General features: G+C 38.9%; 1 protein-coding gene and 1 non-coding gene across 6 annotated transcripts in view; one reads left to right on the forward strand and one right to left on the reverse strand.

The window, feature by feature from the left end:
• FANK1 (fibronectin type III and ankyrin repeat domains 1) overlaps positions 1 to 27,043 on the forward strand; it is a 31,085-nt gene extending 4,042 nt beyond the window's left edge. For 2 of the 5 annotated variants that reach the window (XM_035138386.2, XM_060274819.1), the window contains exons 2-11: positions 8,762 to 8,939; positions 10,389 to 10,513; positions 13,385 to 13,466; positions 14,877 to 14,951; positions 15,959 to 16,024; positions 19,575 to 19,740; positions 21,396 to 21,539; positions 24,258 to 24,335; positions 24,451 to 24,495; positions 24,586 to 27,043. In XM_035138386.2, the coding sequence (XP_034994277.1) occupies positions 8,762 to 8,939; positions 10,389 to 10,513; positions 13,385 to 13,466; positions 14,877 to 14,951; positions 15,959 to 16,024; positions 19,575 to 19,740; positions 21,396 to 21,539; positions 24,258 to 24,335; positions 24,451 to 24,495; positions 24,586 to 24,672 (1,046 nt within the window). In that variant the 3' untranslated portion in view covers positions 24,673 to 27,043. The other 3 variants (XM_060274821.1, XM_060274822.1, XM_060274820.1) reach the window with 3 other exon arrangements.
• On the reverse strand, positions 8,128 to 8,233 carry LOC118096669 (U6 spliceosomal RNA). The gene has a single exon (XR_004693948.1). It is a non-coding gene; the product is annotated as a U6 spliceosomal RNA (small nuclear RNA).
• Positions 27,044 to 27,732: the final 689 nt, after the last annotated feature.

The following is a 27,732-nucleotide window of genomic DNA, read 5'->3' on the forward strand; positions in this document are numbered from 1 at the left end:
GGACCACGCCGAACCTGGAAGTACTGGAATGGGTTACTTCCGGGTTTCAGCGCATGCGCAGAAGCACAAAATGACGTCATGCGCAGAAGTGCCGAATTGCATGCGGAGTGCGAACGCTTCAGGTTGCGAACATACCCGAGGTATGACTGTATCTCTGTTATACTGTATCTAATCCCCCCACCCCAGAACTGAACTGCCCATGATAGGCGATAAAATTCTATTTTGAGCTTCCGGGTTCAGCGCCAGCGTCGATCGGCGGGGTTTCGTCTCGTCTCCGAGACGGCCCGTCTCTGCTAGGAGTGGGGAGGGCAGCGAGAGCAACGCTGCGCCCCTTAGAACCTCGGGAAGGGCGTCCCGAGGGCAATTTGCTCGGCACAGACCCAATCCGGACTCCCCAACTCTTCGGTTAGCTCTAATAAGAGCTCCGGAGCGAGGAGGGTAGAAGTCGCGGGGGCCATTTTGAGCGGCAACGTTATTCTAGCAGGGAGAAGCTTCAAGCCGAAGGCGGAGAGCGCTGGATTCTTCCGAAAATAAAACGATTGGAAAAGACTGTAAGTAACCTCACGATTTGGATTATAAAACAATTTGGTCTGGGAGAGAGGGGAGAAAAGAGGAAGCCACCCCCCCCCACGGCAACAAAGAGACAGTAAATAGAAACCCGAAGCCATAAACAGAAGATTTGTAATTCAAAAGGATCCCTCAAAGGCATCAAAGAGAATATCCCCTTTGATGCAGGGTGAAAAGGGGAGAGAGACTGTGGTTTATGACTGCCCTGCAGCAATGAGGTAAAGCCTAAGAAAAACCTTCCTTTCCCTCGGGAGCCGGCAGCCTAGGCAATTCAGTGAGTTGATCAGGATTTATAAGTCAATTTTTACTTCACTTTGTATTTCTGGACTTTGTGGAATTTCTTTTTTGGCTTAAGTGCTTGTGAAATGTGAGTTCGAACTTTATTGTTAACAAGACTTGAAGAATGCAGCCAGCTTGTTAAAATGGAGTCGAGAAAATAAACTGTGATCATATTCCACCCCACGTGATAAGTTTTGACCTTGGCAGGACTGAAATATGTCAACAAAAAAGTGTTCCCCTGAGTTCCAGCGGTCTGTTTTGACCTTAATGTGGGAAACAAGAATAGAGTTATGTCAAGAGGAGACACGACGACAGGAGTTACAGCAGAAATTTCAGGAGGTGATGGCGGAATATGATTTTCTAGGAGATGAAGCTTTTGACACTGAAAAAGAGCAATGTGAGAATGACAATGATGGGGAAGGAAAAGATGAAGATGAGGACTGTGATGATTCAACACAAAATGAAACACACCATGAAAAAAATGATGACTCTACTCTACAAAAAGTTGGATGGAGTGCCCTGCCTTTGAGGGGGGCACGATTGGTATTATTGGAACTCCAGAACGCCCACAGGGAAGAAGGAAAAAATATGCAGAGAAGAGAAGAAATTCAGGGGTCCTGTATGGTGACCTGGATGGCAAGAGACTGTAAACAGGGGGTGGGGTGAAGGGAAAGGGATGTTGTGATTATAAGGATGGATTAACAGGTTTATAACTGGTCTGCTGATTTTGGAATTTGCTGGATTGGGGGGGGTGGAGCCGGTAATCGGGGATGTAAGGTTAAATTGAGAATAGTTATAGTTTTAAAAGTGAATGGATTTTGGAAAATGTGAAAATATGGAGGCTTATAGAGGGAGAAAAAAAAATTAGGCACGGGAAGAGAAAATGGGAGTTTGAATTTTCAGTGATTTGAATATTAGATGAAAATGTTAACAATTGATTTATAAGTTGTAAAAGATACAAAGGTGTATTTTTATAAAGTAAGAAACTGTTGCAGATGATAAAAAAGGGATGAAAACCGGGGAAGGGGGGGAGGGGAAGCCCATAAAATATGGTTTTTCAACTATGAATGCAAGAAAAATTTTTCTGTTTTGTATTGTTTTTTTCTTTTTCTTTTTTTTCTTCGCCCTTTCTTTTTCCCCTTTTTTTCCTATTTCTATTTTTCTCTTTTTTTGGTATAACAATAGATGGTTGGATGGATGTCCTCCTGCGTACTGCCCTGGTTTGCTGGAGCTCCCTGGTGGCAGGGGGGGGCTTTGGGGTCAGGGGAGGGGGAGGAGGACAGAAATCCAAGCATAAAATGGACCATTTCTGACTGTTCACAAACATGGGATACTTCTGTGGCAGGGGAGGACCCATGTGGGTGGGTAGGAAGGAGGTGGAAAAGGGGTTTAAGTATGTACCGTTTTTTTGTTTTTTTGTATTTTGTAAAATTAATAAAAAGTATGTTAAAAAAAATAAAATAAAATTCTATTTTGAGGAACCTATTTTATCTGTGATCCATCCTGTAATTGGTTAATTAAATAATCATCCTGAATTATAAGCATGACTCTCTTAAGGGCTTGGGGTGGTTACAGTAATTATTTGTCACAGTATGTACTTAGCAGGCCACTACATGCAATACTGTATAGCAAAGATGTGTTCACAATATAATAATTTATTAGATTAATATAACTGTCCATCAATAAAAAAATCATAAATGACTTACAACAAAATATCAAAAACAGAGAGGAATTCAATGACCTAATGTGATTGTTCCGTCAGCAGAACAGTGCCATTTATGCTTTGCAGACAGAAAGATCCCCCTCTTCTCCTGCCATTTGCTGCTTTGAGGGTTCCCTTGCCCCCCCCCCCCCGCTGATTTGAGGGTGGGCATAAGGGGACACGGGACATGGGTGGCGCTGTGGTCTAAACCACAGAGCCCTAGGGCTTGCTGATCAGAAGGTTGGCGGTTCGAATTCCCGCGACGGTGTGAGCTCCCATTGTTCGGTCCCTGCTCCTGCCAACCTAGCAGTTTGAAAGCAGGTCAAGTGCAAGTAGATACATAAGTGCAAGTAGATACTCTGGCGGGAAGGTAAACGGTGTTTCTGTGCGCTGCTCTGGTTCGCCAGAAGCGGCTTAGTCATGCTGGCCACATGACCCGGAAGCTGTCTGCGGACAAACGCTGACTCCCTCAGCCTATAGAGCGAGATGAGCGCGCAACCCTAGAGTCGTCCGTGACTGGATCTAATTGTCAGGCGTACCTTTACCTTTTCCAGGGAGGGTCTTTCCCAGGGAGTCTTCTCTTCTCATGAGGTGGCCAAAGTATTGGAGCCTCAGCTTCACAATCTGTCCTTCCAGTGAGCACTCAGGGCTGATTTTCTTAAGAATGGATAGGTTTGATCTTCTTGCAGTCCATGGGACTCTCAAGAGTCTCCTCCAGCACCATAATTCAAAAGCATCAATTCTTCGGCGATCAGCCTTCTTTATGGTCCAGCTCTCACTTTTCCATACTGGGAAAACCATAGCTTTAACTATACGGACCTTTGTCGGCAAGGTGATGTCTCTGCTTTTTAAGATATTGTCTAGGTTTGTCATTGCTTTTCTCCCAAGAAGCAGGCATATTTTAATTTCATGACTGTCACCATCTGCAGTGATCATGGAGCCCAAGAATGTAAAAAGTAAAAGGTGTAACCCTAATTAAAAACTGCTTAAAAGAGGAAGTAAAGAACATGATTTTTACTTTGTGCTGAAAAAACTAAAGAAGGCTCCAGATGAGGTTCTATAGTTGAGGTGCCAGCACTAGAAATACCTTCATCATAACCATATGCCTTCCTTCAGTTACCAGGGGCACCCTGGTCAGGGTCTTAATATAAGATATTAAGGTTTAAGGAAGCAGAAGGTGGTGATCTTAAGCCACAATTTAAATTGCTCCTGGAAAGAGATTGGGAGCCAATACAACTGGTAAAACATCTAGTATCAATTAGTAATCTTGGGGCTCTGTTTTGAAACAACTGCAATTTCTGGACTGCTTTCAATGGAAGCCCATTGTATACTGCAATGCAGTACTCTAAACAGGCGGTTACATTCACCACTTATCTGCTCCTTTACTAATCTCCCCTTCAAATATTATGTATTTTTTTTAAAAAAGCTACTATTTAAGGTATTTCTATAGTTGTGTGTGTGTGTGTGTGTGTGTGTGTGTGTGTGTGTGTGTGTGTGTGTATGTATGTATGTATTTAATATATGTTATTGACCATGCCATGGGACACACAGGAATCACTATCATCATTCAGTCTCATTCATGAATTGCTTCTTATGAGACATCCCAGAGTAATTTACAATGTAATAGAACAATGGCATATATAAAAACAGCAATATCATTTGCATATATAAAAGCATATATATAAATCAGAATAACACCACTTATATTAAATTAATTTGAATCCAATACAGATGCCAAGTCTCCACTTAGCAGGTTGTCTTCAACTGGGAAAGAAAGGACAATAGAGAAGGCACTGCTAAACATGTTGCTAACGCATATTTTTTCATATTATGTGAAGTAGCTCTAAATTAGTGGAAAAGGAGGAACCAAACAAGGAAAACTAAGCAGAATCTGGCATTTATAAATACATTTAAGCATCCTAATTATGGCTTTTATAACAATTGCTAATTGACTTCCTGCTAGAAAAGGATAGTGACAGGAGCCAGACTGTCCCTGCCAGTTTTTCTTTTTAAAGTATGCGTGCATATGATAGAGTTGTATAAATTATATTTTCAGCTACTCAGTGCTCTTTCTGAACAGCTCCATAAAGTGCTGCTGTTGCCACCTGAACTGAACAGTTTTGCACACTACTGAAAGTCATTCGCTTCCTATGAGTATCCAACCCACCTCCTCACCATCCAGAAACGAGTTTTTCTGCTTTGTCTTTTAAAGCAAGAAGTCTTTTTTTAAGAAATAAATTTATTTATTTGTTTTTTCAGAGTAAAGTTTTACAATCACATATCCAACATACAACATAAAGACAAGATTCCAAAGTATCTCCTGGACTTCCCTCCTCCCCTTTGTGGGTCCTATTAATCATTTCCAATTCCAAGGTGCTGACGTCCCTTCAGCCCCACAATAAAATATTTGAGGGCGCCGGGGCCTCCAAAGTTAATGGGCATTGCCATTCAAATGGGTGTGTGTGTGTGCCTTGTGATCGATTATGTGGGGCAGTGCTTACCTTGCCCCCCCCCATATTTTGCTCCAGTTGGCAGTCCTGAGCAGTGCCCTCTGTGATGCCGAACTGGTTACGCTCCCCTAAATCCTTCTCTGATTTGATCTGCTTTGGAAAGTGGAAGGGACAGAACACATCTAAACTAGGGATGGGAAATATTTTTCAGTCTGTGCTTTCCCCATGAGGAACCTTGTGAGAGCCACATGCCAACAATGGGCAGTCCAGAGGCAGAAGTGTGCAGAACAATGGATATGACTCTTGCCTCACAAATGTCAGAGGTTACAAGACATACACATATTTCCACCCAGGCAAGCTGGAATCAAGGACACATTCCAGTCAGGAGTGGGTGGAGCAGGGTTGGCGAGGGATGTGGCCCGGTGAAGAGTTACAAGGGCTGGATAGAGATGCCCAGAGGGCCACATTTGGTCCTCAGGCCTGAGGCTCCCAACGGCTGATCTAAGTCAAGGTGCTATGTAGCAGATGTACGCTTGCTGTTGTGTTACTTTTGACATTCCATGTGGTTTTGCTACATCATTTTTCTTTCACCCAAAGCAAGTGGTGTATAGAGAACGAAGACTTTCGATCAAAGTGATTCTGCTTAAGTAATTGGTTTCAATAATTAAGCAGATTTTTAAAAATGTAATCAATTTTATTTAATTTTTCATTATTCATGAGTTTCAGATGTCTCCAGAGAATTTAAACTCCCAAATTGACTTTGTAGCAAGAGATTATAAGGTTGACCAATTTGGAACTTTGTCTGGGTGATATAGAGTAATTAGGCAGATGAACCTGATCTTTCCCTGTACACTATAAAAGGATAGTGGAGTGAGCTGTGCCATCGCTGTCTTTTTTCTTTGTCATTTTAAGGATATGCCACTGAGCTATATGAATATCTGTACTGTATGAAAATTATGTAGCAGCTTTCACTGCAAAAAATAATTAGGACAAAAGCTTATGATTTCCTGATGAGGTTGCTCTTTGTTTTAGTTAGTGTATTGACGCTGAATTTAACTTTCCAAATGCAAGACAATCAATAGGACAACCTCATAACTCACAATGTTTCTGTTTCCTTTCTATGATGTCATAAAGCTCCATGTTGGTCACAGCAATGAAATGAATATTAAACAAGCTGTTTCTGGTTGACCTGAAGGTGAAGCCACTGTTAATCTGGTTTCAAATATTTTGTGTGGTTTTATATAGTCCAGCTGCTCTTTTGGGCATCATAGTGATAGATTTTATGCAAATATTTTGCATTTTGGCATAATCTGTTTAGACAATTAATAAACTAACAATATAATAAAGCAATTATTTCTACATTTAGAAGTAATGAATATACAAAACAAGAAGTAAAGAATATAGGTATTGATATTTTTGATATTTTCTCCAACAAAGGCTCTTGTTGGAGAACAAGTATGACTGGCACAAATTCATTTGGTGATGCTTTTGTCATCCTTGGAATGTCTATGGCAGGACAAGCTGTGTGAACTGAATGTTTGCCTGCTACAAAGCTGTTAAAGTCATGGGGCCTCTGTCTGTAAAATGTGCCAAGCAGAATGATCAGCACTTGGTTTATTGGCAATAGAACTCATATATTCCTATAACTTTTCATTAAGTGAAATGTAATATAATATTGTAAGTAATCTTAGCTACCTTAGAATGAATTACTTGAATTCTTCCAATATATACCTTATCCTGAACTTAACGGAACACAGTGTAGTGTGTCTTATAATGTGCTAATACCTTTATGAGAAAAGGAAAGTTCACAGAGCATAGGATTAGCGATGGTGTGAATTTGGAATATGAACTCACCTAGTTTGGAAATCCAAAACCCATTACAAACCAGACCCATGCCTTTCAAGGCTTATGATGAATGAATGAAATTCATCCTTGCTACCTGCTGGCTCCCTTTGCTAGTATTTTAATCCACTTTCAAAGCAAAAAGGTTATTCTTGGAAAGGGGAGTACCTGATGGTAGGGAGGGCTCACTAGAGACAGTACTGGTCATTCTGACACTCAGGATTGTATTTTTTTCTCCAAGGCAATGGAATTTGCAGGTTCTTTTGCTTCTTTCACTGAAAATTGGGGAGAGTAAATTACAAGTTCCGCAGCTTGTTATTTCCTGCTGGGGAACATTGGATCTTAGTTTCCTTGGCTGCTCTGGAGTTCTAAATTCCCATGCTCCCCAAAAGCATATGATGCTCCCCAGAGTGTTATTTCCAGACTGGTAAGGATTTCCCTGTTTCTAGCTTGCTCTCCCTGTCACTGGCTGTCTCCTCCTACTCCTCAAAAGTAAGCATATTTGGAGTGAAGGGTGAAGGGAACTGGCAAGTTTCTAGTTTTCTCAAAAATAAAAGAAGATTGAGGTTTGTGTGCATAGGGTTATTGATTTCAAGGGATTTTCACCCATCATTGCATATGATAGTTTAAACTTGGATACCCTAGTATACAACATTTTGCATGTGAAAAAGAGCCTTCTGTAATCATCAACTATGTATTTTTATAGTATGCATCTTTCCCTGTATTGAATGTTAAATTGAGATGATGATGTATTGCTTCAAGTTAGCATCAGAATTGTTTGAGAAAATGATAGAATCATAGAATTGTAGAGTTTGAAGGGGTCCTGATGTTCATCTACTCCAACCCACGGCAATGTAGGAATCTCAACACATAGTTCCCAAGCTGATTTCAAACCATACCAAATCCTGCTTAGCAGTTTTTAGGAGGTAATGCCAGTTGTTTCTAGGCTCTGAATCATACCAGTGTTTGATGAATAGCCACATTCCGCCCCCTTTGTGTTTACTATGGACCAGATGGGCAAAATTCCATCTTACTATAGGAGTAAGCTACTGTACTTGAATGCCTTTATAATGGATGCCTGTTGCCTCTAGTTAGAGTATCTGCTTTGCTTTCATTCTGAGTGGTGGTCCACTTATGGCTACAACAGAATAGGTGTCTAGTGACAAACTATCCCCAAGACAAAGGGTTTACATTACCTCTATTGACTAATTATTTTTTCTTTTTTAAAGGAACATAATTTTAAGCACTGAGAAAACTTGCTAAAATGGTCAGTAAGGACAGGCTGACAGAAATACAGAATGCTTTATGAAATTTGTTTGCCATCCTTGTGCTGTGGCCACACTAATCTTCTGTGTATTTTTCCAATTTTTCTATAGATTACAGTACTTGCATTTATAAAATGTGTGACACAAAGGGTAGTTATGCAGGATGGGGTGGTCTGAGCGGTGCTGAGATTTTAGAATTCCCTCCCTGGGGAAATTCTAAATGCACCTTGCTGCTTTTTTGATGGCATACAGATTCCAAGTTAAACTATCCTGTTTAAAAGCTATTTATGAGAAAGTTATTTAAAAATTAAGTTGTATGTTGCTGCTGTTTTATATTGGCTATGTGGACTTACTGTCACCTGTTATAATTTTCAACTATCTTGTGGATATTTTGTGATCAAAAAGAAGGATATATATATTCCACAAAAACAAATAAATGCTTAGGCTGTGCAAACTTTTGTCACAGCAGCTGAAGTCCATAGATGCAATGCAAAATTGTTTTACAGTTCTGTTTATTGTATTGTTTCAAAGTGGGGGAGGGTACAAAAGAACAAATTATGCAGCAATTGTCCTACAGTGCTTATGTAGTCCTAGCCATAATCCTGTTTGAATCAAGATAAGTATCAGACATGTGAAATGATGTAATTCATTTTTAGGAAGACATTCCATCTCAAAACCACGCCCTCCAGTTGTAGTTGTACGCCATGTGAGCCACCACAATATTCACCTTAGTTGGGACTTGGAAGAACAACGAAAAGGTCCTCAGGAACAATGGTTAAAATTTTCAGTTGAAGAAGAGGATGCAAAGTTACATAAATATGGTCTAATTTATACGTAAGTGAAGTTGTGCTGCCCCCCTACAAAATAATTTGAAAGCTTGGATAACAAAGCTGACATACTTAACATAAATCAGTGGTTCTGAAAATGGTCTTTGTGGTTGTAGGTGTAACAAGAGTATATCAATACTTCCATGCATTGCAGACTCTTCCCCTAAATCTGTACATCTCAGTGGAGCAAGTACCACTCAAATGACTTGAAAGGGGAAGGTTCTATAATCATGGAATCAAATAATTGATGGGTCTGACTTGTTGCTGTTGGATCGTGATTGTGGACCGCATGACCCTTCTCCATACACTAGTTCTCTTGCTGCTTTTTGTGACTAAAGCATAACTTTTTCACTATTTTACTCTTGTTTCTTCTCTTCTAGCTTTGATTTAATTTGTACAAAGTTTTCTTAATTGTTGAAAAAGTTCAGTACATTAAAAGATAAAATTGATCTTCCTCTTGATTTTTGAAATAAAAAAATAATTGTTTTATTATCAGTTACATTGAGCATTATGGAGAGGCGGTTTATGTGTTGTAAAAGTAAAATAAATAAATTGACTGCAGTGCTACATAAGCTTCCAGTGGTCCCCTGACTGCTCTGATGTTTGCTCTGAGACGTCATACGTTCTGTTGTCATCAGAAAATTTCTATGTAGAATTTGTCACTAGGTGGCAGAATTAGACTGTTTGAATACTACCTATTTCATCATGTGTCAAGCTACCTATCTTATACTATCAACAGTACTGTACTTTAAAATTCTGAGCGTTCTAGGAAACAAACTCTTTACAATGTCAGACAGCTTAGAAGGATTTTTGCTTTTTAGTTAAAGCAGTAGCACATGGCAAAGTAATGGTAATTCTGATACATTTTTTGGGAATCCAAATATTATATTAAGACATTAAATTAAAATATTCAAACGTGAACTTTTGACCTTGAAAAATGTGCTGGGAGTGTATATTTGATGGCATTTATGTAGATGTTCAAGTTCTTAATTTTGAAGACCTGAAGTCCTTGGGTGATATCCAGCATAAGTCATACTGAGAGTAGACCAATTGAAATGGTAGATTTCACAGAGTCTACTCTGAGTATGACAGATATTGGCTATCACACTTTGTTTCCTTTTGGGTTTTAAAGTATGTGCAGCTTAGGTATTCATGTAGGCTTGAGAAAACTTTGGTTTTGTATGTGCAGTTAGGGCAAATGAATTTGCAGATGGATTCACAGTGACACAATAATATGTATTTAAAAAGAACAATTTTGGTACATATTTCCCATCTAAGCAGATGGGTTTTTTCCCAGTGACCTTCATACATTTACAGTAACAGGTGTTTGGTAGTCGGTTTTTTAGTACCCTTTGTATTTTTAATTTTATTTTTAGAGTTAGTCTTATATAAACAAAACATTTGAAAATGATTTTAAAAAAATTTTTGGGGAAAAAATAACATTACTCTGTTTTAGGGGATATGCCCAACAGCATGTGGTGGAAGGTCTTGAACCTAGAACGACCTACAGATTTCGACTTAAAGTGACAGATCCTTCAGGGGAGTCTGCTTACAGTACACCTGTTTGTGTAACCACAACGAGTAAGTTGGCAATTCATTGTTAATTCTAAGTATGTATAATATAAATTTGATTTGCACCCAATGAAAATAGCTATTAAATGGAAAGTTTATTAAGTAAATTTAACATGCAGTACTGCTCCCAATTAACCATTTTTATGCAGTATCTTATTTGGGATACATTTTAGACCTTTTGCATTTGCTATTTCTCACTATTATCTAAAGGGGGGGGGGAAACCCTTAACTTAAAATGTTTGCTTGCTTTTTTGATGTTGTCTTCTCGCTATTCAGTCCTTGGCTGCCCAAATTAGAAAACAGGACAAGAAACCTCATCAGTTTCATAAAGTCTCCATGCTCTTTAATGAACTGGGCTAGGCATCCAGACAGTATTGATTATTTAGGAATTCAATCTGTAAAAATATTCTGTGTGGTGATCCCACAATGAATCACTACATCTGGGTGGCTAGCTAAAATCCAGGCATTAGGAACAACATGTACCACTTTGTGTCCTTTTGAAGATACATATCTAGTAAGAAGCTTGCTTCTTGGCAACAGAACTGCTTGTCCTGGGAGTTAGGAATGGAGTGTTGTATACAGTATTCCAGTCCCCAAGAAATCCATACACCTCTCCACACTCCCCGAGTTGGGAGTAAATTATCCTGTTGAAATTAATAGACTTCTGTATTGTATCAAATAGGTTCACAGCCAAAACCTTGCAACTTTCACCAATTTCCCATTGTGCTCCATGGTGAGCCATCCTAGAACATTTTAGAGAAAGTATGGCTGAATCCCTTTGCAATTGCTTCCTATGTAACCACCAGAAACCATTAGACTTAAGCATCTTAATACAACATGCTCACGTTTGTCCAAAGGCCGGCATTTCTGAATTGAAACCTTGTTCTGAAAACAGTGTGAGTTTTCGGGGGGGGGGGAGAGATCTAGGAAATAATCCTATGCAAATTAGGGTAAACATTTCAGGTTGCATTGGAAAAAATTCTGATACCTAGAGAGTGATCTTATTAAGCATGCTTATTTTACTTACATTCAGTTAACAAAGCAAAACACTTTGAATGTACAAAGCTTGCCAAATATTGTATCGGCAAATGGCATCCATTTGTTGTTACTAATGCGTTTATGAAATGGAAAATTTTCCTCAGAAAAAAAAGCATTGGAAAAAATTCTGCCCACCATTATCTAAAAATATGTTACGTGTTTGGCATGTTCATAGTTCATTTTAATATTGCACTTCACATAATGTTTGCTTTCTAAATAGCATAATGGATTTGGATAAAAAACTGAATTGTAAAACCAGGATTTTCCTATACAATGCACAGCTTTATTATATGTAAATATTCAAATCCATTCATATTCATATTTCATAGCTTCGTTGTTTTAATGTGCATGTTAGGAATATGCACATTAAAACAAAATGTCTCTTTTGGTTTAGCATTTGCATTCAGCTGGAAAAAGCCTTCATAAATCAGAATGCAAGTACTTTGAAAAAGGGCGTGATGCTTCTTTTTTCCCCTCAGGTAAAATACAAGAAAGTCCTGTTTAAATGAGGCGTGCAATTTTAATCAATTGGTCCCTAAAATAGAAAGACAAACAGCTGCTGCCTGTTAATTGGAGAATGTCTTCACCAATGAGTTCATCATTTATTCAGTTTTCAATAGAGCCTTCAGTTCCATAAATAAAATTCTTATAGCCACATTAGAATACATTGCTCTGTTCATCTGCAACCCAATACCATTTTATGAAGGATTTATTTCAGAAGACAAAAGCATGACCTTCACCTATCCAGATTCCTTTTGTTTATCCGGTAATCACATTTATTGTGTGGACACAATTTTAATGAGTAACTATGTCAACCTTAAGCTTCTTGTCTGAAAGTTTTATGTACTGCCTATTTTTTTAATATAAATTCAAAGAGAGAATGATTTTACATTTTAAATTGTTTTTCTTAGCTTTTGGTTCTTTTAATTTGCTCCTACACACCTAAAGAATTGTTTTTGAGAACTGTCATAGGGGTAAACTATGGTCAATATGGGAGCAGCAAGTCCTTAATAGAAAAGGTCTCCTCAAAGACACAATAAAGGGCTATAAACATAAATTGAAATAAAAGCATACAGTACACCTATTTTGTCCAAATGCATTATTCATACAACAACCCCAATATTATTACCCACTCCATATTGCAGATGGTGGGGAAGGCATTAGAACTAATGGGTTGCCTAAGCCCTAAAGCTACCTCAGGACTTTGTAAAATAAAAAAATTCCTTCAGTAGCACCTTAAAGACCAACTAAGTTTTTATTTTGGTATGAGCTTTCGTGTGCATGCACACTTCTTCAGATGCCACGAAAGCTCATACCAAAATAAAAACTTAGTTGGTCTTTAAGGTGCTACTGAAGGAATTTTTTTATTTTACTTCGATCCAGACCAACACGGCTACCTACCTGTAATCAGGACTTTGTGATTGAGGTGAGATTTGAAACAGGGATTTCCTCACTAACACCTTTTGCTACTCCCCCCCCCCTTCCCCCCTTTTTGTAATGCAGAGACTCAACAGTGTGCACAATTTTTTTAGATGTTGTCATTATTCATGAGTGTTTATTTGAGAGATGGTGCCCAAGTTTTAAAAATAAATAAACAATCGTCTGGGTTGTTGTTGTTTTTTTGAAACAGATTTCAAAGACACCTTTCAAACATTTCATCTTTCTGCTAAACAGTGATAGAAGGTCTGTTGTTTAATTTAGGGACCTGGGAGATGTCCAGATGCTGTTCTGAAAAATGTGAAAGCTAGTTATTTGACAGCATTTTAATAGCTGACAGAGTACCAGCAAAACAATTTTTTATCAATCCTGCTTTGCAGTACTTTCATGCATTGTTTTCTTCAGGTGAACCAATGAGTGGAGACCATCTCCATCGTGCTGTTAGCAGAAATGATGTAGATCAAGTCCTTACTATTCTTAAAGGAAGGTGAGAAATGATTCACTTTTTAAAATCTTCGTACTGTATCTATGTAATAATGACTGAAAGATGATAATGACAATTGCATGACAAATTGTGCTCTGAGTTAAAACTGTCCCAGTCTCCTAAATATTAAACTACTTATATGTAGATTTCTGATAGATTTCTAATCGCAAATTATGCTGTTACATACCACTACTACCTCTACTAGAGCCAGGGCCTTTTCAGTACTGGCCCCAACCTGGTGGAACGCTCTTTCCCAGGAGACCAGGGCCCTGCGGGATTTGTCATCTTTCCGCAGGGCCTGCAAGACAGAGCTGTTCCGCCTGGCCTTTGGGTTAGACTCAGCCTGACCCCTGTGTTTTTCTCCCTCATGGCTTGGATCTATGGCCTACTTGAAATGAGGCTGCATTTCAAATTTTAATACTGTATTTTAATCTGTATTTTAACTAATTGTTTTTATGTTTTATTGTGATTCTGTTGGTGTCAGCCACTTATGGCCTACTTGAAATGAGGCTGCACTTTAAATTTTAATACTGTATTTTAACCTGTATTTTAATTAATTGTTTTTATGTTTTATTGTGGTTCTGTTGGTGTCAGCCGCCCTGAGCCCGGTTTTTGACTGGGGAGGGCGGGGTATAAATAAAAATTTATTATTATTATTATTATTATTATTATTATTATTATTATTATTATTACAGAAATGGGTGCAATACACACACACACACACACACACACACACACACATCTTATAACATTGATCCCTGTGTATATAACTGACAATTCCCTTTCCTAGTGACAGCACTACTCTATCAGAAAATGCCACTGCAGAAGGTCCTCAATCCTTGGGAATGATTTTTCAGGGAATTTAGAGGCTGATATCAGAAATGGGAGCATGAAAGGACTCTTTCATGGGGAAAAAACAACATACTATGCTTCTTGGATCTAAGCCATATAATTCTTTTAAGTTATGAAAGGCAGCAATGATCATGAAGTTGTGTGCTGAGGAGCACTAATCAAGGCAGACTTTGTGCTTTTGTTGTTGGGCACTGCAAGGTGAGCAGCAAAGACATGAAGATTACTATATGAGCATTGTGCAGCTGCTGACTGGCCAGTGCATGGTGTAAAATGTGGGCCCTGATGTCAGCGGCCCAGTCTACTTGCCTGTCAGCTAGTCATAACTGCAGGGTGCTGCCCTAGTAGGCCCATAGCTTTGTGCCATCTTGAAGTGCCTATAAGTAAGAACACTGTGCCCTCACCTCCTCTGTTGGTACACAGTAATGGCAACTTTTTTATGGATCCTTACCACTGATGAATAGGCAGAATTTGCACCTACGTACGTTGAGAAACATATTGGAGAAGAACTGTAGTGATGGAAATGTTTGAAATAATGAATCTACTTTTTTCTTTTTTGAAAAGGCAAGTGGTGGTAGATACACTCAATAAACTAGGATTTACAGCGTTGATGGTTGCTTCACAAAAAGGATTTACTAGGTAGTATTGTAATATTTATTTTACCTTTCTTGTATGAGACTGTACAGATCAGAATATTCAGTTATGGTTCTCATTAGTTTTGTGGTTTGGGGTTTGTGTGATATGAAGTTGCCATTACAGTATCTGCTTGCAATTCAGGGATAGCTGATTGATGACCCATTGTAATATCTAATCGCAAAGCAATTTTATCTGGCCCTCCACTGACTACCTGATCCCTTCCCCAGCAAAAAAAATTAAGTAACAAGATTCCCCACTTCAAATTCCTCTCACTCTCTGTCATGTTGTATACATTATAGGTATTTATACATATTATATGTACTGCTATGCCTGGGCATATATTATTCATTACTGTGAATGTTTGACTAGACAGCAACAATTTTATTATGGGGTATTGGAATCACTGACAGAACAGTAGCCTTCAAAACTGCAGAAGGTGGCCACCTCTCCTTTCAGATGTATTAATTTTGGGACACCCCCCCCCCAATAGTATTCATTCCTTAAATACTATGTTTTAGCTACAGGCCTGAAACTGATAATTTATTTAGTGTTCAGAGTATGTTCTTTCACATTCATCCTCATAACACCACAGTGCAATGAATAATTATTCTTTCTGTTTTGTAGACAGAGCTAAGACTGAAGAACAGTGACTTGCTCATGCTCAAAATTACCTAGTTAATTATAAACAAAGTTTGGCTTGAAACCAGAATTTTGTACAGTATTCTAGTCAATGGATCACATCAACTTTATATTCTAGACTGGGATAACTTACTGCAGCAGTTGCTATTGTTTATAGTTGTATTGACTTACAAGGCAAGCTGTTAGTTGATAAATAATTTCAGTGTGGCATATGAATTTGCACATGGTTTGAAGACAGTGGTCAATTTGCCACATAACAATTTCTTACTAAAGCAGCCATCAGAATTGGCACCCTAACTGAATATTCTTTATATGTCTTGGCAAGCTGCTAGTTGCTGAAAAATAGTATAATGCAAATGTTTTCTATCTAGACTTGCACAGATTTTGGTAGAAAATGGAGCAGATGTGAACCGGAAGAATGCCAGTGGGAAAGATAGGTAATAAATGCAGTACATTGCCTCATCAGATAACATGGCGGATGTTGATATTGTGGACTTAAAAAGTATATTTAATGTAAACCTGTGTCCATGGGAGAGGAAATTTCACTGGGATACTGTCTGCATCAATAATAATGCCTTAACTGATGCAGATCTGAAATGGAACTCTTAATTTTGCAGCTTTTCCCCCCGGGCTGTTGTTGATACTTTGAGGCCTGGGCAACACAATGCTGCCATCCGCCCATCAACTGTAGGCAATGGCAGCAGTACATACATAGCTTAGCCCAGGCATCCCTAACCTTGGGACCTCCAGATGTTTTGGACTACAATTCCCATCATCCCTGACCACTGGTCCTATTAGCTAGGGATCATGGGAGTTGTAGGCCAAAACACCTGGAAGGCCAAAGATTAGGGATGCCTGGCTTAGCCTAACATTCTATATTGGAGCTTTACATCATTTCTCTTCTACATGATCCTTGATAGTGATGGAAAACACAACATGACATGGATGGAGGAGCAGTAAAATGTGGAACAGCATGGATGCGAACAACATTTGCGAACAGCAACAGAAAAAGCAGATTAAAATTATTATTTTGCGGGGAGGGATTGGTTTTAGAACCCATAAACCCTCAATTTTGACCCATGTGTGGCACTTCAATTTTCCTTGGAATGAATGATAGCCATTAATTTAAATGGCAGGAAGTAAAGGTATACATTCAGAGGCACATATGGACTAGGCTGAGGCTAATGATAACTGAAATGAGAAGCAGGTTTCTCTCTTCTCAGCTGTTGCAGATTGCAGCCCATTTATAATGGGAGTGATGTTTGTGCCAGCCTCTAACTGACACTGGTCTGATTTGGGTTCTGTTTCTTGTTTTCTTGGTTTTTTTTTACAATCAAACGGTGTATAAAAGTTTATGAAATAAATATGAAAATAAATTATGAAATTGGTTATAACAGTGCCAGGAAAGACTTTAAAGTAGTAAAGTAAGCCAATAGCTACATATAATTTTGGACAACCAGTCAAATTAGCAAGTGGACAAGGTAACAGTGAACTGTGTTCATCAGCCAGCCAGAATGAACTTCTGCTCAATGGGACTTCCTTTTTCTCTCCTTCAAACAAATGCAGGTAGAAGCCCCCTTTAGACCTTCCGCTTTCAGCTTGAGAAGGTCAGGAACTCAGCAAGCAGGGATGGGGTTATAGAGAGCATGGTTGGCATACACAGCCACACAGCCCGATCTTTCCTATCTAGCCAGAATGTCCAACCAGGGCTAGTTACTCATTTTATTGCCCAAGTCAATAATAGTGTCTGTTCGGTTTCCCAAGTGTTTAATAAACAACAAGGGTTGTTTATTCAATAATATTTTTTTCAATAATTTCTGACAGTAAAATAACTTTATCAAACTAATTTTATCTCCTCAAGACACGACCTTATCAGATCCTTTCCTGGACCACCTCTAGCCTCAACTCACTGGTGTTCAGTTGACATATCACCTACTAACTTTTCATTTGACAGCACTTTGTCTTTCATATCTGTTTTGGCAGTCTAATGTGTATCCTAAACGATTCGGGCAGTTTCTGGTTCTGGCATTTAGTGTGGATTGTACTATGTTGAGAGTACCATGTTGAAAGTATCATCAGTATATATAAAAGAATCTTCCTGAACCCAAAATACGGTGATTTTTTAAAAGTAAATTTGTCCAAAGCCTCCAAAAAAGGAGTCTAGACAAATCAGAGGAAAATACAGAATTACAGCAGTTAGATGTCAGCATATAAGCAGCAGCAAGAAATGACCGCTTACCCAACATAAAGGGGAGGCGCATTTTGCGCAGTCGCGTGCAGCCCCCTCTGGGATCCCTGGGGCAGTTCTGGCACTGGCTACCTGAGGCTGGAGGCTGGAGTTGCCGCCCACTCAGTCAGCCGACCAATCCGGCCAAAGGTAGGCGTGCCAGGGGGATTGGCCAGGTAGGGTCAGGTAGGCTTACCTGCACACAAAGTAGAGGAGCCATTCTTGGGAAGCAGCTGACGGGGGACTCCGCCTGGCTGCACAATAAGATACAATAACCCATAGAATAACAATACAAAAAATTTTTTATAACTTGGTCTATGAGCTGGTTAATTTTGAGTATTACTTAGATATTTATAAAAAATTATGCAAGTTTTCTTCCCGATGATATTTTAAGTTAATATGAAAGGCCTGCTTTTAAAGGTGTTTCATAAGTAGTAGTAGATGTCCCTGGCAATGTTGGCTGATGTTCTGTGGTTGGGAAATCATAAATCTCTCACATTGAAGTCAATATGTTGTGTCTTCAGTTGATGTCTAGGGTTTTGTTCTCTATGGAAATATTAAAATGAAGTAATGTCTCAAGATTCAACAGAATCCTCAGTGATACACACTGAACTGCAGATGTTAGCAGTTACGAGGAAAATGTTCTTTTGGTTTTTTCTTTGGCTATTTTTGCTAACCCCAGTTATACATTTCACAAAAGCCCTTATTTTATATATATAAAGGCTCCTTTTACAATTATCAGCCCATTTTGTCCATCGGGACAATTGGATATTGTGTTTTGGTTTTGTGCTACCATTTCCTTCTAGCACTGTGAATAAGTTCTTCTAATAGCTTGTTTACATATACTTTATGTAGGCTTCAGTTTTACTAGTAATATAATAGTGATTATATCAGTGGTCATATAACATAGCAATATACAGTCATAAAATGGTGTTTAACAGAAAATTAATCAACTAGAAGAGTATTTTAATATTTTGTTGGAAGCCGCCCAGAGTGGCTGGGGGAACCCGGCCAGATGGGCGGGGTATAAATAATAAATTATTAATTATTATTATTATTTAGACTAAGGTGTCAGCCCTATTGGCCATGGGCATAGACCAAGCGAGATCTGAGGTCAGACAAATAATTGTGGACATGGAGAGACAGCTGGACAGCATGAGGTCCCCGGATTTCAATATAGCTGAGAACAAGAAATACGTTGCTGCCCCGGCAGCATATCTCTTTTACCTTGAATCCAGAAACTCAATAAGAGCCTTCACGCTCGCCCGAAGCTCGGCATTGCCCTTGCCAGTGCTGTTAGGCTCCTTCGGAAAGATCCCATACGAGCAGAGACTCTGCTCCTGCCCATTGGGGGAAGTAGTCACCCCAAAGATCTTTTTTTTATATGCCCTCTGTTCGATAAGGCACGCAGAGATACCATAGCCCCCATTCTCATTCTGGAGAGCCTGGCCGACCTCCCAGATAAGGCCAAACTAAAGGCCCTACTATTAGGAAAGGAGCAAAAGTTAACTCGGACGGTAGCCAGATTCTGCACGCAGATCTGCAGGACCAGTCTCCCCCCCCCCCCCCCCAGAACAAGACAGACATTGGAATAGCAAACTCGGTATTGAACTGTGGGAAGTAGTTCCTTCGCTTGGGTACGAAACTGAGACTAAGGTGTGGCTCACTTAAACAGTACTTACCGTAATTTTCAGTTCTAAAAACTGCAAAATAACAATGTTTTATGTTACTTTAATAAGTAGTGTTTTTTTGTTTCTTAGTTTAATGATAGCTTGTTATGCTGGTCACCTGGACATTGCTAAGTATCTCAGATCCCAGGGAGCTTCTTGGTTATCCAGAGACCTTGGGGGATGTACAGCTATGCACTGGGCTGCTGACGGAGGACATGTTGATGTTATTGAGTGGATGATCAAGGATGGTTGCCAGGTATGGTGTTCATCTGCATACTTTGAAGCAGTTTATCAGATATGTACATGCCACTGTATATAGGTGTGCTGTTAATCATTATGGAATGCTGCACCAGTTGCCATAATTTCAAGATTATGAAGAAATTGCATTACCTGCTTTAAAAAGCTTGTATATAACTTTAATAATCATTGGTTATTGTATTTGAAACTAATCTTGTTTAGTACTGATTGCATATCAGAGGATACTTGGTGGAATAGATTCAAATGACCAAACAAATATATTCCAGGGTTGAAAAAAAGTACAAATTTTGGTTGAATCCAGTGTGTGCCTGAGTGAAAGACACTTGTGCAATGCGACTTTCCCATCCTGTCCTCCCCACTGTGATCTTTTGAGCTCCCCACAAAACTATCCACTCTAACAAGCTGCTTCAATACTATTTTTTATCGTTTCCACTGTATTCCTCTGTGCCACATCTCAGTCCTTTCCTAAGGATTTTCCAACCCTCAGGAGAGGCATTTGAAAGGCCTAGAGGACTGCAATGAAGAATGGAGGGTGAGAAAATGCCACTGTGAAAGTGACTTCTGCTCTTACAAAGTCTGTATCCAAACTGTTAGTTACAAGACATGACTATATATCAATATTTTTCCTAGTGCTGTCTGCTCCTGACTTCACATATTTATTTCATGTTACAAGTTAAAAACATGGACCAAAAGGCAACAAGATAATCCCTGAAATAATTTTTAAAAACCAGGAAAAGGAAGTTCAATTGAATATATACATTATTGGATTGTATCCAGTACTGTTTTTCATGGGCAGAGTCTTCTTGTCATGCAATAGGACTCTACCTTACTACCCCCCCCCCCTGCAGCTTCCTGTATACCCTGAAAATCTCCTCTGTAGTGTTAGGGACCCTCTGGGACAGAATTTTAGGGAATTGGGGAACTGCAATGTGGACAAGTGGAAGGTGAAGTCCTATAGTGTGAGTGGAAGTCTGCTTGTACAATACTTGATTCCACCCAATGTATTGGAAGAACCAATAAATTAGGAATTATAATACAAAATGAACATCAAATATTATGTTAGAGTCAATTTGAAAAACACAAACACAAATTATAAGTGCAACATCTGCAAATGTAACAGGGAAATAAATGTAAATTGTAAGTTAAAAATATGGAATGAATGGGCATTATCTTGACCAATAATGCTACCACTGCTGTTGCTATTACTACACTTTTATCAGCAGCATGCTGTGCACTCTGCAGATAACAGTAATGACACCCTCCTTGCCAAGAAGTGTTCAATCAAAATAAAATGGAGAGGATGAAACTGAAAAGCAAAGCTGTATTAAGGCAAGCGAGTCTGTAAAATAAGACTGAATTTGGTTACCTGGCGGAAGAAGGCCCTGACAATGTCAAGTGGTCTAGGAATGATTTTATGGAAGAAATAGATTTTGAAGTGGGAGAATGAATTGGGTTGATATATAGAAAGGGCCGAGGAGGCTGCTCTAGGCATGGAGAACTGCACACCATGAGAAATAAATTGCTGGAACAAGCAGGAAAGAGTGATGCTGAAGATAGGCAATAAGCTCAGCAAGTATTCAACAGAACAGAAATCTTGTCAAATTTCATTGAATTCATGTTTCAAATATCAGAAGAACATCCTTTCTCTGACAGGTTGATCCTAAAGATACAGGCTTGGAGTGGACTCCGCTGATGAGACTATGTGCAATAACAGGAAAAGCAGATGTGGCCACAACTTTACTAGACGCTGGAGCTGATGTGAATGTAAAAGATAAGGATGGCAAGACACCTCTCATGGTATGCTCTGCTGCTAAGCAGTGTGCTGGTATATTTTGGAATACACTTTGCAACCTTATGGAAAAGTGCTGTGTGAAAAGCAACTCCAAATCCAGAGTTCTCCTTTTTGTACACTTTTTCCAATATTTTTGTAGTGCACTAGAGTTTATATATACTATACATGGTGGTTTTTGTGGTGCAAGTCTGCAATTAAAAACAAACAACTGTGTAGAAAGCATATGTTGGTGCAGGGCCGTCTTAAGCATGTAGAGCGCCCTGGCGCGGAGATCGCTCCGGCGCCCCCGCCCCATTTCTTGCCGCGGCTGGTGGGCGGGCGCAGCGCGGCTCCCCCTGGCAGCCCTGGCGCCCTGCACCACCCAGCCTTCCCCTAGAGCCGGCCCTGTGTTAGTGAGAAGTGTGCACAAATAAATATATTTGTGAGAATAATGCACCAAAAATGCTTTATATTAAGGAAAATTGCTGGCAAACGTGTATATTAGGATAAATGAACAAAAACATACACAAATTTTCACAGACAGATGTAGAAATGAGGTGAACTGAAGATTGGAAAAAATCAGAAACTGAAACCAACAGGTTCATTCACTCCTGCCACCAATTCAATGTGGGGCTGCACTAGACTTGCACTAGTGGTCTGCACAACAGTTCATGGAGCTGCACTAATACATACATGCTCAAACTTTTGTCTGCTCTTAGAAAGGTCTTTTGAACTTACTTGTATACTATAGAATGAGGCAGCCATATGCTTTGCTCTTAAAGATTTGTAATGTATGAAACTGAGTTATTAATCCTGCCTGTTCCCTTCAACAAGGTTGTGTTGGTATAATTTGGATCTGGGTGTGAAGTTTGTTTACTTGGTTGTCTGTTTTTCTGAGAACTACCTGCTCATTCCACCAGTTTTCTTCTGTGGAACATTTTCATAAGGCAGTGTGTCAAGAGGTCTGCTTAAGAAAGGCTTCCAGGTTACGGTACTAGTGCTCCATACGGTTCCCTGCCCCATGGAATACATTTACTGTTATGGAAAGCCTTTCTTGCACAGATGTCAAGTCCTTTTTCATTCACTACTAATTTTGCCCACAGAATGCAGTGGCTGTGCTAGAAGCCCTTTTGGGATGACAGGAGGATTTGCAAAGTAACACTTCACTTCCCCTTTGATTTCTCTTATTAAGGCACTTTATCTCACAATATCTTTTCTGGTTTGGTGCATGAAATGAAGTACGTAGTCTGAGCGAATTCAAATGTTTCTTTAATAGGATGAGCCCTCTTATTCTAACTTCATAGTTGGAAATTCATCTTTCTGAAGTACTGCATTTGTATTTGTAGATTCTATAAAGATCAAAATGCTCTCTGTTAACATTTTCATTCCAGTCAGCACAGAGAGAGAGAGAGAGAGAGCGCAAGTACTTCTCTACCTTTACAAACAGGTGTTTGGGATGATATTTTAATGATCTGTAGAAGCAGATGTATTATTGCCAAGCTCTAATGGCTAATATTCAGATCCTTCGTGTAAAGGCAGACTTCAATGCTGCAGTAGAGGATGGAGATTGTCAGAACTCCAGGAGAGCCTAGAGAAGTTCAACATACTGAAGCAGTGCACAAATGACTTATAGCAAATCACTCGAATATCACTGCTCCTATATGCAAAATTCTGGTCAGGATAATATAGCTTAAGATCACCACATACACTGTTTAACTATTTATGTAATGCACTTATATACCACTTAATCATTAGCATTGCTAAGCAGTGTGCATAAAACCTAAACTAGACAGAGAATATAATGATAAAAATTCATCATAAAACTGAACACAACCCCTATGGGTTGCATTCAGCTAAGTCCTACTCAGAGTCAGCCCTTTGAAATTAAGAAAGTCATGTCTATTAACTGTAGGTGGATCTACTCTGAGTGGGACTTGCATTTAATACCACCTCTGATATATGATATATGTAAATGTAAGTTGTTTCAGTTGCACACTACTATAAATGTGTTGTGCAAAATACACTCAGGGTGCCATGACTGATGGCAGCTTCTTGTTAAGCGCACAGATTAACCCCCATGCAATGGTTTGTAAGGCCCTTAGATCTTGAGTTCCGGCTGCTAGGCCATGTTTAAACTTCTTTTGAAAGCTGTTTAAAAGTTTGGCATACTTGTAGTTGGTTGATGATAATATTGTCAAGAGAATATTTAAATAGAGTCAACAAAATTAAAAATAAAGCACAGACCCTAGCTGCCAGGAATATAGACCAGACCAGCCCTATGCTAACATTCTAACTGCTCTTATTCTAAAATACACACAGCTATGTGGCTGTCAGATACCTTTGTGTGTATCTCAGTACCAGAAATGAGGAGGCATTTGTTATATTCCTTCTAAAAGTGATACTATGCCAGTTCCTCATAGAAGTGGTAGCAACTTTGACAATTCTCATCAGTTGGAGGTTGCTCAAACAGTAACTTTCAGAGTTCGAACACAACGGTGTTGGGAGTTTATTTCCAAATTTGGGGTGGTGTTCTAATATTGAGTAATATTTGCATTGTGTCAGTAGGTAATCTGTGTTGGCTTTCATTGAAGAAAAAGGTGCCAATTTTTCTTTTCTCCAAAATATTTCCAATAGGGGAACAAGCTTTATTTTATGCAAACACCCAGCTATATATAATATCATTTCCCCCTAATTTTACATATATACATTTTGCATATATAATTTTCCCCTAATCTTACTTCCAGGTGGCAGCATTAAATAACCATGAAGAATTGGTAGCATTACTTCTAGAAAGAGGAGCAGATCCTAATGTTAAAAATGAGGTAATAGCAGTAAGAGTAGCTTTTTCAGTTTTACTGCTTTTTCAGTTTCTGTTTTACACACACATCCAAGGACTGTTTTAAAGAACAAAATTAACATGGTGGTTTCCCCCCCCAGTTTGGCAAAGGTGCCCTGGAAATGGCTAGAGGAATGAACAGACAGGTATGGATATCTTTTACTTGAACTCTTCTCCTGATTTCTATTCTTTAAGCATTTTATCCTTTTCACTTGCTATTTTTCTTCCTTTTTTAGAGTGTGGTTTCAATAATAGAAGAAAGGAAAAGACAATTAAGTAATCCGAACATAGATTCTTCTGCATCCTCTGCTACAATTGTGTGAAGCAGACAATTTGAAGCCTAATCTTAACTACGAAGGAGGTCAGGCCACAAGGACTAAATCCTAGTTGTTTTCATTTTTCCTAATTAGCTGTTACACACTCCTGGATGCCTTGATTAAAATGCTAACTTTGCTTCTCCAGCATTTTTCTCTGGCGTTTAAATTCATCTACACTTTAGCAGCATTATTTTCTCATTATGGTCAGTTTTTACAGTGATCCTATTTTTTTGCTCTTCTTGTTCTTCTTGTTCTCATGCTAGCAGCTGTTTCTGTTTCATGCCCTTGAGTAGTAGCAGTCACTGACATTAAGGGCAAAACTAGAACATGTCATAAATTATCATGTAGTTTGCTGTAGAATGCATGGCTTCCCAATAAATAAATAGGTGGCCTAGTAGGCCAAATGGCCCTGGGTGGGGGAATGGAGAACAGGATTGGGAGCACAACCTAGGAGGTGGGGCTTAGCGCTTTGTCTCTGCCATGGCCCCAGTGGGAGTTGCGTGCATGCGCGTACTCTCTCTTGCTCTCTCTTGTGATTCACAACGGGGAAACCTCCCGTTATGACCAGCTTTACTCCCAACAATATGATGATCCCATTTTGACTCCTCCCCAACAGTTATATATTAAAAAACAAAAATCCCAAGGATGCCTGGGCATACTACGTATATAATAAAATAATTACGTCTAGTTTGGCTCCAACGCCAAGTGCTTTGGATGTCCTTTTGCAGTGCAGGTGTGCAGTGTAACTAGTTTTTGTAGAGCCGAAAGTAGGTAGCAAGATAATTGGGAGAGGGCAAAATGAGCCACTGCCATGGAGCAGCATTCTGCCACAGTGACCCTGAATTCCTAAGGCTTGTGCTGCCACAGTAAAGGAATGACTCCTTGCAAAGCAGAATGGATTTTATGCAATACTTGGAAAAGTGTGAGTTCACAGATCAAAGTGATGGAATAAATGCCATTAAGGACTTTATATGCCAATATTATATTGAACTCGGTCTGGTAAGAAATTGGTATTTGTCCAAGTTTCCTGGCCACCTCATAGTTGCACAGCAAGCTGCTCATTAAAATCAGATTCTCTCAGAGTAATTGTACATGCAATTACAGCAGTTTTTGTTCGGAACATAAACACACATGAAAGAATTCAGAAGGTTAGTTATGTGAGGATAGTGAAACAAGCTGGTTGAAATGGCTCAGTTGGTTAGAGCATGGTGCCGATAACACCAAGGTTGCAGATTTGATCCCCATATGGGAAAGCTGCATATTCCTGCATATTCTTGCATTGCATGGGGTTGGACTAGATGGTCCTCAGGGTCCCTTCCAACTCTACAATTCTATTATTCTAAATGACAAAAAGCTGAACAGAGTAACAGAAAATCCATTCTAGAAGCACTGTATTTTGTAAGTTAGAGTCTAATCTTTCTGAGCAGCACAAGACTTAAGATGACATCAGAACCATCAACATAGCTTTTTAAATATTAACACAATAATAATAATTATGATGACTCTGTACTTGCTTGCAGTAAGTACACCAGTTGGAGGAAATAAACTTTTTGGGGAGCTATGTATGTGTGTATTGGGTTGCCCTCTTAATAGCACATTCAGAAGTATCTTACGAGATTATTATTTTCAATGTTCCCTGTTCTTGCAGACAAAATAAATTCTCCCATACCTGGTCAACAAAGTTTTCAAAGTTTTATTTCCTCAATAAATTATTCCATTTTCAAAACCTTTTAATAATTGCAGAAAACACAAATCAGTACATAGCTAAGGATGTATTTACTGTTTATTTAATACAGAATACTTAATAGGGAATAGATTGTCCTGCTATTGAAACATGTTTGTAGCCTCTTAACATGTTACTGCAATAATCATTACAAAAAAAGTGTGTAAAAGTAAGGCAAACTGTTACACAGTGCATTATGTAGAAAGTTTTAGCAAACTGACATTTAACAGAAAGCATTATAAAGGTATGGTTCATAAAAATTAATGGCTTATGTCACTCTAATATCCATATATAGTGTGCTAAATGGTTTACAATTAACAGTCTTATCACGACAGAAACATCACATGGAAGAAAAGGCCCACTGAATGCATGTAATGGATCTTAACTTCCATGAAAATGTATCAAGGGTCAGGTTATCAACAGTTAAAATACAGTATCAGTTTGCTACTCTTAATGCGAAGAGTGATAGCACCTTTTGTTCAGTCAGTCCTGATGGCAATTCACATTGCATTTTATATGCCTGCTTCATGCTAAAAGAGATACCTATGTAAAGTATAACAGAAGAATAAAAGGACTGAAATGTCCTTCCTTCCCAGGATGAAACAGGAAATTGTTTACTTGCATTATCTTGAGTAATAAAGACTATTTATTACATTGGTATAGTTACCCTGTGATGATGTTTGCATGTGATTACAACTTAGAAGAGATATTCAAATCAGATTTATTTAAGGGCTGTATACCTCACGCTTTAACAGGTTCCCAGGCTGGCTTACAAGGTAAGTTCATTTGGTTCCCCCCCCCAATTGATGCATTAACAAATTTACATTTCCTGATATAATAAAATAATAAATCAAATTGCATAATTCCAAGAACATTTGTTACATTAAAAAACCTACTATAAACGCGAATAGTTGACAATGCAAAAAATGTCATAGTTGCCTGATTAAACTTGCAACATAACTAATTTTGAACCTTGATTCACTCTGAGAGTGCGATGAGAGCTTATTTAGAAGCTAAACTAACTTGAGGAAGAAGCATATCTGATGGTTTAAGGTGGGGCGGTTAACCTGTGGGCCTCCAGTTCTTGATGGACTACAACTTCCACTATCCTTGACCATGCTGACTGGGGCTGATGTAGTTCAACAATATCTGCAGGGCCATAGGTCAGCTAGCCCTGATTTAGGGGCTCTGGACTCATCTTTATTTCACGTTCAGATTAATTATGTAAATATTCAAGGGATCTGGAAGCACATGGAGTTCTCAGTTTTATGTAAGCAAGATTCAAAATTATGAACAAGGAGGGATGTGGAAGAGAGTTGGGATTTTCTGTTAATTTAAACAAC

Source organism: Zootoca vivipara, chromosome 5 (genome assembly GCF_963506605.1).
Source record: "Zootoca vivipara chromosome 5, rZooViv1.1, whole genome shotgun sequence".
In the NCBI taxonomy this organism is placed as follows: Eukaryota; Metazoa; Chordata; class Lepidosauria; order Squamata; family Lacertidae; genus Zootoca; species Zootoca vivipara.